Source organism: Ovis aries, chromosome 1 (assembly GCF_016772045.2).
Source record: "Ovis aries strain OAR_USU_Benz2616 breed Rambouillet chromosome 1, ARS-UI_Ramb_v3.0, whole genome shotgun sequence".
In the NCBI taxonomy this organism is placed as follows: domain Eukaryota; kingdom Metazoa; phylum Chordata; class Mammalia; order Artiodactyla; family Bovidae; genus Ovis; species Ovis aries.
In genome coordinates, this window is record NC_056054.1 from 124486999 (window position 1) to 124499741 (window position 12743).

The following is a 12743-nucleotide window of genomic DNA, read 5'->3' on the forward strand; positions in this document are numbered from 1 at the left end:
ACCTGTTTCTTTTTTTTTTACTGTCTGATGGCTAGGACTTCCAGAGAAATAAAATATTGAGTAATAGCAGTGCTAGCAATGGCATTCATATTTTGTTGTTCATTTGAATTGCAACTAATTCGTCTAGTGTTTTATCTTAAGTGGATTGATCAGTGTTTGTTAGTTACGTTAAATTTAGCAAAAGGAATTGTGCTTTGCTTTTGACTGAAAAGGTCTATTTTAAGCTAGTCAAACAGCTGACTGGGAACAGCTTGTCTGTTTCAGCCACTTCATAGATGTTCAGTTTCCTTAAAAGCAGCAGAAATATCTTTTTAGATAGTAGGGCTCAGTTAAATTTTTTAATTGCTTCAGATGTTTTCCCAAAGCAATAGGTATGAATTGTAAAACTTTTAAGGAACATGTCTATATGTGATAAACTGCAGAGAGTTCGTTTGTTTTTGTAGATAGTTTAAACCTAAGTTTTTTTGTTTTTTTATTTTATTTTATTTTATTTATTTTTGGCTATGCCGAGAGTTCGTTGCTGTGCAGGCTTTTTCTGGTTGCAGCAAGCAGGGGCTACTCTCTAGTCTCCTCGTGTTGGCTTTTCTTGTTGTGGAGCACAGGCCCTAGACATGCAGGCTGCAATAGCTGCAGCTCTTGGGCTCTTGAGCACAGCCTCGTTAGTTGTAGCACATAGGCTTAGCTGCTCCATGGCATACGGAATCTTCCCAGACCAGGGATCAAACCTGTGTCTCTTTCACTGGCAAGCAGAGTCTTCACCCCCTGAGCCATCAGAGAAGCCCTAGACCCGAGTTTTAATTTTGGCTCCTGTCATTGACTCTATTGATATTGAGTTACTTAAATATTCACTGTATACCTCTGTAAAAGAGCAATGGTAGTACCTTTTTTTTTTTTTATCTGCCTTGAGGGTTAAATTAACCTCATGTGCAAAAAGCAACAAGGTGCCTGAGCCATGATGGGTCTCTCGATTATAATCAGAACTTTTAATCATGTGGCCCAGATTTATGAAGAAAGAAGCAATTTAGAAATCTGTCGTCCAGAATTTCCAGGCAGAACTATCACAGAACAATACAAATTTAGGAGTTTGAGATTGGAAATCCATGAACGGGAAGGTCATACCCTGAGAGGAAAAGACTGCCTTATTGAATGCCAGGGACTGAGGTTAAAAAAAGACTATTATCCACGTCTAGACTCTACTATATATAACTGTACAGTCTAGGTTATGTTTCTTAATTACCTGACCTTAGTCTCCTTATCTGTAAGAAGAAGAAACTGTATCTACATTGCATGCTTCTTATGATGAAGTATTATGTATAATCTACCAAAACACAGTAGTGGTTGTGTAACATTGTAAGGAAAAACCCAAACAAGCTTTTGGGCTAGCCCAATACTTTGATTCCTTATTCTGAATAAATGTAATTATATTTCAAATGACTCTTCTAGACATGTGATCCTGTGGAGTACACTGGTTGGTTTTTGCTTTCTGTTTTTGTTTTAATGGACGTTTCTGGTAAAAGGTGAGCTGTGAAGTTTTAAGAAAGAAGCAAGGGCACAGGTAGATTTTGCAGCCTTGTCTGTGCTGTTCTCTCTTTTTTTCATATTCTTGAGTGAGCAGAATTTATAAGATAGTTATAAGATTGGATAAGATGGTTTTTCTTTGTGTACATTTTACAAAGCCAACCAAAAATATATACCCGTTTTAATGTGTGCAAAGTTTTTAGTCTAGGAAAATGTTTTTGTGAAATCTTTCTACTGCTAAATTAGTTAGAATATAGAAAATAGAAAAAAGGAAACACTGTATTTAGAATTGGAAGAAAAACTATTTTTAAAAGGGTCTTTTCAGAATGGCATTTGTGTAAAAATTGTCTATGCACCAGAGTCCCTAAGAGGCATGTGGGAAGATGAAATTGTACATCATAGCATAGCAGGATTATACATGATGGTGAATGTCTGTTTTTATAAAGTTTTTTTGTGCAGTGAATCACAACCTGAATTTTAAAATGGAATATTGGCATACCTCTTGCAGAAGCTACTTGATAGATTTGATTATGATGATGAGCCAGAAGCTGTGGAAGAATCCAAGAAAGAAGATGCTGTTGCCGCCTCGGCCACCACAACACCTGCTCCTGCCGCTGTTGTGCCCACTACGCCTGCCGCCGCCGCTGCCGCCGCTGCCACCACACCTTCTGTGGCTGCGCCCACTGCCTCTCCTCCACAGGCACCCTTGTATGTCTCTTTCTTTTGATTCCTCAGAACTTTGGTAGTCATTACAAGGCATAATGCAAGTAACACTTAATAACAGTCAATTTTCATATAGCATCTTCTAAAATTCTTTTTTAAATTGTGGTATTTGGGGATTTCTTCTGAATGGGGAGGGGATCCTGTCAGATTTACAATAAAAAATGACTTTTATTTTGGGAATAATGCTGAGTTTTTAAGTTAATATAGGCAAATAAATAAATGATTCAGTAAAATGTTGATTGTTAACAACTCCTGAACAGCATTCTGTAAGTTTCTGTAGCGTAAATGTGGCCAAGAATGATGTGTTTTTGAATGGGTAAAAAGAAGACTGCTTATCTCTTTTAGTGGGTTTCCTGGCGATGGCATGCCGCAACCAACATATGCCCAACATCAGAACATGGACCAGTTTCCGCCTCGAATGATGGCAGTGCCGCAGGATCCAGTGCACCATCAGGTGGAGGCATTTCTGATTACTAAAGATGTGTTCATTAGCACATCTGGGTTGCACTTGCCAGAGTAGTAGTATTTACCTGTGTGGGTGGCTAAATAGTCCTTAAGCTGTACTAAAGGCTGTCAAGCACATAACTGGTTTGAGTTGCCTTTTTGCTTTAATTAAAAAAAGGATGCTAAATATTCATGCTAATAATTTAATAGGTATTTTTATTTAAATAGTTGAGAGAGAGATTGTTGGTTCTGTTTTAAGGAACTGACCTATTTACAGCATTTCCCCTTCTGAGAAGCCTTCCCCCGCTCCCCTTTTCCCTTCTATTAATTAATTTTTGCGGTATACTGTGTTATGCAGGATCTTAGTTACCCAGCCGTGGGTTCAACCTGTGCTGCCTGCATTGGGAGCACAGAGTCTTAACCACTGGACTGCCAGGGAAATCTCCCGTTTTTCTTTATTAATGTTGTGTGGCTTGTTGCTTTGGAGGGCTTTCAGCTCTTCAGCATTCAGGAATATTGTTTGAAATCTGTAGTATAAGATAAGGAGGACATCATACTGGAGAATTTCAGGAAGTTAGACTAAATTTGTTCATTGGATTTATTTTAATAAATCCTCTAATTCGGAGTTTTCTAAACTTGTCTGTACATCTCAATTGGAGAAACATACTACAAAATACATATCCTAGACTTCTGGTGCTGTAGTCAATCTTAGAGGATCTTTTTTTATTTTAATTATGTGATTCTGTTGTACAGCCAACCTTTGAGAAATGCTCCTTTTAGACTTAATTTAGAAAGTGTTCTAAGAAACCTTTTAGAATATATTCATTTTCTTATCTGTATCATGTTCAATCCATTAATATATAAAGGCATACCGTGTTTTTTTCATTTCTCACAGATCCTGCACTTTTTTTTTTTTTAACGAATTGAAGATTTATGGCAACCATGGGTTCTCAAATGATTATTGGCTTTTTTTTTTTAGCAAGATAGTACTTTTTAGTTAAACCATGTACATTATTTTATTTGGATATATTGCACACTTACTGAACTGCAGTAAGTATGAGCATAAGTTTTAAATGCTGTGAAAACCAAAATATTCATGTGACTCACTTTATTGCAGTATTCAGCTTATTACAGTGGTCTGGAATCGAATCTATCATATTTTGAGATATGCTTTTATTTGGTCATATGAAACGACATTGTGATTCAGTGACTTGTTGATCAGTTCAGTCGCTCAGTTGTGTTTAACTCTCTGTGACCCCATGGACTGCAGCACACCAGGCCTCCCTGTCTATCAGCAACTCCCAAAGTTTACCCAGACTCATGTTTGTGGAGTTGGTGATGCCATCCAACCATCTCATCCTCTGTCGTCTCTTCTTCCTGCCCTCAATCTTTCCCAGCATCAGGGTCTTTTCAGATGAGTCAGTTCTTTGCATCAGGTGGCCAAAGTATTGGAGTTTCAGCTTCAACATCACTCCTTCCAATGACCCAGGACTGATCTCCTTTAGAATGGACTGGTTGGATCTCCTTGCAGTTCAAGGGACTCTCAAGAGTCTTCTCCAACACCACAGTTGAAAAGCATCAGTTCTTTGACACTAAGCTTTCTTTATAGTCCAACTCTCACATCCATACGTGACTGCTGGAAAAACCATAGCCTTGACTAGATGGACCTTTGTTGGCAAAGAAATGTCTCTGCTTTTTAATATGCTGTCTAGATTGGTCATAACTTTCCTTCCAAGGAGTAAGCGTCTTTTAATTTCATGGCTGCAGTCACCATCTGCAGTGATTCTGGGGCCCAAAAAAATAGTCAGCCACTGTTTCCCCATCTATTTGCTATGAAGTGATGGGACCAGATGCCATGATCTGTTTTCTGAATCTTGAACTTTAAGCCAACTTATTCACTCTCCTCTTTCACTTTTCATCAAGAGGCTCTTTAGTTCTTCACTTTCTGCCATAAGGGTGGTGTCATCTGCATATCTGAGGTTATTGATATTTCTCCTGGCAGTCTTGATTCCAGCTTGTGGTTCCTCCAGCCTAGCATTTCTCATGATGTACTCTGCATATAAGTTAAATAAGCAGGGTGACACTATACAGCCTTGACGTACTCCTTTTCCTGTTTAGAACCAGTTTTGTTGTTCCATGTCCAGTTCTAACTGCTGCTTCCTGACCTGCATACAGATTTCTCAAGAGGCAGGTTAGGTGGTCTGGTATTCCCATCTCTTTCAGAATTTTCCACAGTTTATTGTGATCCACACAGTCAAAGGCTTTGGCATAGTCAATAAAGCAGAAATAGATGTTTTTCTGGAACTCTCTTGTTTTTTTGATGATCCAGCAGATGTTAGCAATTTGATCTCTGGTTCCTCTTCGTTTTCTAAATTCAGCTTGAACATCTGGAAGTTCACGGTTCATGTATTTTAGCTTAGCTTGGAGAATTTTGACCGTTACTAGCGTGTGAGATGAGTGCAATTGTGCAGTAGTTTGTGCGTTCTTTGGCATTGCCTTTCTTTGGGATTGGAATGAAAACTGACCTTTTCCAGTCCTGTGGCCACTGCTGAGTTTTCCAAATTTGCTGGCATATTGAGCACTTTAACAGCATCATCTTTTAGGATGTGAAATAGCTCAACTGGAATTCCATCACCTCCACTAGCTTTGTTCGTAGTGATGCTTCCTAAGGCCCACTTGACTTCATGTTCCAGGATGTCTGGCTCTAGGTGAGTGATCACACTATCGTGATTATCTGGGTCATGAAGATCTTTTTTGTACAGTTCTTCTGTGTATTCTTGCCACCTCTTCTTAATATTTTCTGCTTCTGTTAGGTCCATACCATTTCTGTCCCTTATTGAGCGCATCTTTGCATGAAATATTCCCTTGGTACCTCTTAATTTTCTTGAAGAGATCTCTGTTCTTTTCCTCTATTTCTTTGCACTGATCACTGAGGAAGGCTCTCTTATCTCTTCTTGCTATTCTTTGGAACTCTGCATTCAAATGGGTTATCTTTCCTTTTCTCCTTTGCTTTTTGCTTCTCTTCTTTTCACAGCTATAAAGGCCTCCTCAGACAGCCATTTTGCTTTTTTGCATTTTTTTTTCTTGGGGATGGTCTTGCTCCTTGTCTCCTGTACAATGTTAAGAACCTCCGTCCATAGTTCATCAGGGACTCCCTTAAATCTATTTCTCAGTTCCACTGTATAATCGTTAGGGATTGATTTAGGTCATACCTGAATGGTCTAGTGGTTTTCCCTTCTTTGTTCAATTTAAGTCTGAATTTGATAATAGAGGAATTCATGATCTGAGCTACAGTCAGCTCCCAGTCTTGTTTTTGCTGACTGTATAGAGCTTCTCCATCTTTGGCTACAAAGAATATAATCAGTGTGATTTTGGTGTTGACCATCTGGTGATGTCCATGTAGAGTCTTCTCTTGTTTTGTTGGAAGAGGGTGTTTGCTATGACCAGTGTGTTCTCTTGAGAAAACTGTATGACTTGTTGATAGGTGAAATTTAAAAAATATTTTATCATCCTGTTTAAAATACAGATGAAACCTATGGACTTAATTCCAAATGTTTAACAATTATTGATAGTTTATTAATAATTTAGAAAGACTGCTTTTTTATATTATAGTGATATTACAATTATACTTTCTATTGTATTGGCATTAGAATGTTACATGTATAAAATTGTTAGATTGTGACATAATACTCTCATTATTATGATATTTCAAACCCTAAATAAATTCAGCCATAGGCATGTTGGCTGAAACTCCCCTTGGAGTAAAACTTTTAAAACAAACTTAGAAGTCAGTGCTTCTAAATACTTTTCCTCCCCTAAAGCTTAGTTGCCTTCAAAGTTGAAGAGAGGAAATTTGCAGTCAAGAACCTCTGAATTTTAAGTTTAGTCTGTCACGTTGCTTCCTCATATAAATGAAGGTATGTTTTTAAATTATAAAACCTGACGTGTGTTAATTTTAAAATGAGTTGTAGGATTTTTAAGCTCTGTTCTTGGATATAAGCAGGTTTTTTTGGATAAAAATTGTATATGTAGAGATTGTCGGTCATGGTTGAATGTCATAGTTTTTTCTTGATCAAAATTTATTGAAGATGTTTTAGTTTTATATAAAGTTAACAAAAATTTTAAAAAATTATTTTTGGTAGCAGCTACTTAAAATCTACTCACACAATTTTTTTTGTTTTAAACAAACAAGGTTCCACTTCCTCCTAATGGACAGATGCCAGGCTTTGGCCTTCTTCCTACACCTCCGTTTCCTCCCATGGCTCAGCCCGTGATTCCTCCAACTCCACCTGTGCAGCAGCCCTTCCAAACTTCCTTTCAGGCACAAAATGAGCCACTTACACAGAAGGCACATCAGGTAAAGCTTCACTCTCCGGTTGCTGATTATTTTTTGGTTCCCTTGATTTACAAGCAGATTCCTGCCTGTTTGTTGGCTTTCTATCTTCAGTTTTGAATATGAAGAAAAACTGTTAACTGTGGGCACATACTCACCTTCTCTGTGACCTAACGTATTCTTTTGGGAAGCGGACATAATCTATAAATTTTCATAGGGTGCATGAGGATTGAGATAGAGTATGGAATGCTTAAACAGTGCCTAATTCACTGGCTTTAGGTGATGGTTTGTTAACACAGTATGTTAACCTTCACCAAACAATTTCCAGAAGTAGATGAGTATTTCTTCTAAGTTTGTGAGCCATATGAAAAAACTTTTTCCACTCATGCCCAGTCATCGTTAAGCTAGTAATTAGGTCTCAAGTAATCAAAAGAGAACTTTCCAGGTAAGAGATTTGTAGTTTAGCATTTTGTAAGTTTTTGGCCTCTTTTTTTCTGTTTATAATTTCCATTTTCTCCTTTAATGATGGGTTTTATATTTTGTTTTTCTTTTTAAAGGAAATGGAAGTAGAACAACCTTGTGTTCAAGAGGCTAAGCGGCACATATCTGATCACAGAAAGTCAAGATCTAGATCAGCATCCAGGTAGCTTATAGAAAATGTTAATCCAGATGTTCATGTTTTGAGAGACTTAGTATTTAAATCAAGTTGGATTGTTTCCAGATGTATGGGACTAATAAAATAACACTTGGTATGTTTGTATGTATGAGTGGAATGGGGGCAGGAGACTTATTAATTTTAAAAAACTAAGTCATCTTAACCAGTATTTTTTCCCTCTGAGTTTCTCTAATGCCTGTTTACAGATATGCATGGAATTGTAAGATTTATGTAGTCAAAGTTCCTTTACCAACTTATCAAACCAAAAAAAAGTGGAAAGAAATTAAGGAATACTATAATCAGATCACATACTTTTAATTGCTACAGAAAAAAAGACTTTTCTGAGAAGATAGAGAATAGCAATCACAGTATATCTTTGTGATGACGTTAGCTTTTTAGTTACAAAGATGTCATTTAAAATAGTACTAGAGGTATCGAAGATGAGAGATACTTTTTTATAAGTTAGCAAACTTATCTCGTTTATACTATATATGTGCTTTCTAACTTTCAGCATATTAAAAATCCTAAAAATGAATTCCCTACTGTCAAATTCTTACACATCTTACAAATTCTTACATATCTTACATTAAATTACCTAGTTGTATTTTTTTCTTCTTCCAATTAACATATGCTGAAGTTTTGTTTATTTCCGTATATTAATCCATTCTCCCTTGTCCTGAAAATATTAGGTCACCGAAAAGGAGACGATCTCGATCTGGTTCTAGATCTCGAAGGTCTCGGCATCGACGTTCTCGATCTCGGTCCAGAGATAGACGCCGACATTCTCCTCGGTCTCGATCCCAAGAAAGACGAGATCGAGAGAAGGAAAGAGAGCGTCGACAAAAAGGCCTTCCTCAGATCAAAGCAGAAACCGCCAGTGGTAAGTGAACATTTATATTCACATTTCCTGCATTTTTTTTTCCAATGTCATGAGTTTTAAATGCTTTGTAACCGGTTAGCAAAATACTGCTTTATTGGGTCTTGTCTGTTTGTACTCTGGCGTATACCTTTAGATTTGCTTTTGTACCTATAGCTGACTGTGAAGCAGCAATGAGAAGTGAGCCAAACTAACAGTGATGAGTAATACTGTGTCTTGAGTCAAGTGTATGAAATATACTTGTTAACTAGTTCTACACACTGAGGCAAGGTGGGGGGGCCCCTCCAGAACAACCAATACCCTCTTACTTTATAAAGATACACAATTTATAGGATGTGTTAGCTTGCATTATTTCCTGAATTTCATGATGTGTTTAGAATATGTTTAATAATGTATAGTAGATATTCTTGATATAACTCAATAGCTGTTAATGAAATTTTAATTGATAATATGATTTGGGCATATATAAAACTTCTGACTCTGCAGGGCTTCTTATCTAGGACACAGCATGAAACAAAAATCATTACCCTCGAGAGTTTAAAAGGGACAGCTACTCTGACTCTTTACATAGATAAAATCTTCAGATGTGTCTTCAAAAGATGAATTTTTTCCTACCTCATCTGTTTACCTTTCACTATCCTGGTTCCATTTCTGGAAGTACTACTGTAATTTTTTAAACTTATATGGGGTTTTGGGCTTTCCAGGTGGCTCAGTGGTAAAGAATCTGACTGTAGTTTCAGGAGACACAAGAGACCTGGGTCACGAAGATCCCCTGGAGGAGGAAATGGCAACCCACTCCAGTATTCCTGCCTGGCGGGCTACAGTCCATGGGATCAAAAAGAGTTGTATGGGACTGAGCAATTGAGCCATAGCACATATGGTGCTTTATACTTGTGGATATCATAATGTAACTCATGCATGTTTTCTGTAATGATTTTTTTCATGTGAAGTACAGAGCTGCTCAGTATGGAATGTGTATATTTTTATGATTATAATTTTATTTTAAGTTTGTAGTACTACACTCTGGGTGGGACAGCTGGACAAAAGGACTACTCAGCAGGATGTTGCCAGTCTTTTAGAAGAGTTTGGTCCAATTGAATCAATTAATGTGAGTATTTATTAAATTTCTTAATGACAGTAGATAGAAGTAGTTAATGTTATTTTGCGAAATTAAGGGCTTGAGACCTAAGTTAAAATTGGTCTAGGTTTGTGGAAGATGTGGCTGGAGTTGAGGTGTTCTCTAAGTTTTTGTTTAGCATTTAACTACATTTTTTTGATAACCAAATTTAATTTAAAAGCTTTTTCGAAAAAATGACTTTATATAACATAGCTTGGGGCTGTAGATTGTTGATGATTGGCAGTTGAGACTAAACCGGAACCACCAGTTTTCAAATTTTTTTAAACTCCAGTTATGGAACAGGCTCTAGAGGGTGCAGGGGGTTGGAGGTGGGGTGGGTAGAGCTGACTGCTTCATATTATGTCTTGTTACTGTTTGGTTTTGTTGTCATGTTTTATAATATTAAAATCTTTTGGAGCAGATGATTCCTCCCAGGGGTTGTGCCTATATTGTTATGGTTCATAGGCAAGATGCTTATCGTGCCCTGCAAAAACTGAGCCGAGGAAACTACAAAGTGAACCAGAAATCCATAAAGGTACTGTTTTATCACTGATGGTTCATTTTTTTTTTAATGTAACATATATTATGAGACTTTTAAAAACTGTAGTTTTGGACACTGGGGTATTATTACATGTGCATCTTTTTTAAAAGAGGTTATCTCCTAAGAGTTAACATAAAATTTTAAACGCTAGGTATGTGGTAGAATTTTGTCTTTTTTTTTTTTTTTTTTTTTAAGTTTGCCATCTCAGAACTATGAAAAATAATCACTGAAGATAGAGGGAAAGATATAGGTGCATGGGTGTTCTTCCTCTGAGGGGCCAGAGTCAGTGTTTCCTTAAAGTCCCGATACCCTGTTCTACCCTTGGATTTCACTGCAAAAGGATTTTGTCTAATGTTGAGTATTTCTGATGTGCCCAAGACTTTTAAAAGTGCTCCCTACTTTCTTATGCTCAATCAGCCAGTCCCAGATAAATTTTTCCCTTTTCTCTTAGTTTTATGCTATCTGGGTAGGGGTGTTTGGAAGAGTGAAAAAGAAGATCATTGACAGTCAGATTTCCTTCTAGGACAAACAAGAGTGGGATGAAAGGGTAACCAGATTTCCTAGCACCAAAGATACTTTGAGTGAGCCCCATGGGTAGCCAGGCCAGATTGTTCTCTTGTTGACCAAGTCTGAATGATTGGAATCATGGGAAACAGTTATCTCTCAGTTTATGACATTCTTCTCCCTTCCGTTTTATATTTTAACAAATGTTGAACTAGATTGCCTGGGCCCTAAACAAAGGAATAAAGGCAGATTATAAGCAGTATTGGGATGTAGAACTTGGTGTTACTTATATTCCATGGGACAAAGTCAAGCCTGAAGAACTGGAGAGTTTCTGTGAAGGAGGAATGTTGGACAGTGATACACTTAATCCAGGTAAAGTAGTATTTAGTTTTTTTTAATATATTTATTTCCTTGGTAGTACTATGACAAATGTTTATTCTTTGCCTTAGGAACTGTTTTTTGAGATTTTTCAAATACCCACTAGGTGGGTGCTAGTCTCTCCATTATAAACTAAGGGAACAATGGTGAATAAGACAAATGTAGCCTTTGCCCTTATGCAACTTGTATTTAGTGGGAGAGATGCAGACACAAATAATTACTGATTGTGGGATTCATTATTCATTATAATACTAAGTGGATCTTAAGTAGACTTTTTCAGTGTAAAAAACTTTACAGATCAGATGAATCTTAAACTGAACATTGTTAGTAAGGTCCACTGCCTTATAATAATTTCTTTGAAATGTTTAAATGTCCAGAGAAGCCATCAAAATTAAACATGTAAGATGAGATGCAGTTATTTGAAGCCTGGATATTAAAAATGCCAGGCTGATAGTGGAATTTTCATTGGGGAAAATGCCAGCCTGTGGGGACATGACCAGAATGATAGATAGCAGGACAAAGAGGAGCACAGGATGGCATGGCAAAATAGAGTAAATATTTCAGACATTACAGAGCTTCAGTCAGAAGTGCGGGGCTGGACTTGCCCCACACACCACCTCCCTGCGCGTGCACAGTGCCTTCACTTACGGATCGAGCTAGGCATTTCTGTTCAGGCAGACTGGTGTTGAAGGTCTGTGCTCCAGGTGTTCTGGGCATCTCTGGTCCAGGATAAAAAGAACTCTGCTCCTCCCTCCCAGGGTTTTTGATCCAAAGACCTCCTCCTCCACCATTGTGGTTAAGAACAGAGACTTAAGAGCCCAATGTATCTGGGTTGAATCCCATCTCTGCCTCTGCCAAGTGTGTGTGACTTTGTTTTCCTCTCTCATAAAACGGGAATAATAAAAAATAGAACTATTACATCTTTGTATATATGTATGTACGTATGTAACAAAGGCGTACCTTTTCAGTTTATAATTTTAAACCCAGAAAAGATTTTTTTTAATGTTGATGATATTAAAATCAGAGAGCTTTCTGATTATATTTCTTTAACTCTTCATAGATTGGAAGGGAATTCCCAAGAAGCATGAAAACGAAGTTGCTCAAAATGGAGGAGCCGAAACCTCACACACAGAACCAGTGTCTCCCATACCTAAGCCCCTGCCTGTGCCTGTGCCTCCTATTCCTGTTCCCGCACCGATAACAGTGCCGCCTCCACAGGTAAGAGCGCTGGGGCTGTTGTTGAAGCTTTCAAATGTCTGAAAGATACCTTTCTAAGTCTTACTGTTGATGTGTGTCTAGATTCATAGTCAAAGATGTGAGTACATAGATGTGCATATTAATTTCTTATATATTGGTATGTCAGACCTAATATTTATAAATGCTTTCAAAAACCAGAATAAATTTCATTTTGCCTTACATCTGCCCAGATTATTCAGTATCTTATTACCTCATAAACTTCTTGACTTGAAATGTGATTTTCCTGCTACATGTTAAGAGCTAAGTAACTACTGTGTTGGTAAGAATTAGAAGTACTTGATCCATACTTTCTTATGTGATTCACTAGATTTTTCTTTTCTTTCAGTACCTTCTTTCCTCAGTTTCTCACATTAAAACTGAATAAGATAAATCTAAGCTCTCTCAGGGCAGTTGCCT

At 37.4% G+C, this 12743-nt stretch overlaps 1 protein-coding gene across 3 annotated transcripts in view; it reads left to right on the plus strand.

Annotated features, from left to right (window-relative positions):
• The window catches only part of SCAF4 (SR-related CTD associated factor 4), a 60939-nt gene that overhangs the window by 29246 nt on the left and 18950 nt on the right, over window positions 1-12743 (plus strand). For all 3 annotated transcript variants that reach the window (XM_015092376.3, XM_012186474.4, XM_060403802.1), the window contains 9 exons: window positions 2027-2226; window positions 2587-2695; window positions 6878-7042; window positions 7576-7661; window positions 8363-8553; window positions 9558-9658; window positions 10089-10202; window positions 10928-11084; window positions 12151-12308. In XM_015092376.3, the coding sequence (XP_014947862.1) occupies window positions 2027-2226; window positions 2587-2695; window positions 6878-7042; window positions 7576-7661; window positions 8363-8553; window positions 9558-9658; window positions 10089-10202; window positions 10928-11084; window positions 12151-12308 (1281 nt within the window). The remainder of the gene's footprint in view (window positions 1-2026; window positions 2227-2586; window positions 2696-6877; window positions 7043-7575; window positions 7662-8362; window positions 8554-9557; window positions 9659-10088; window positions 10203-10927; window positions 11085-12150; window positions 12309-12743) is intronic.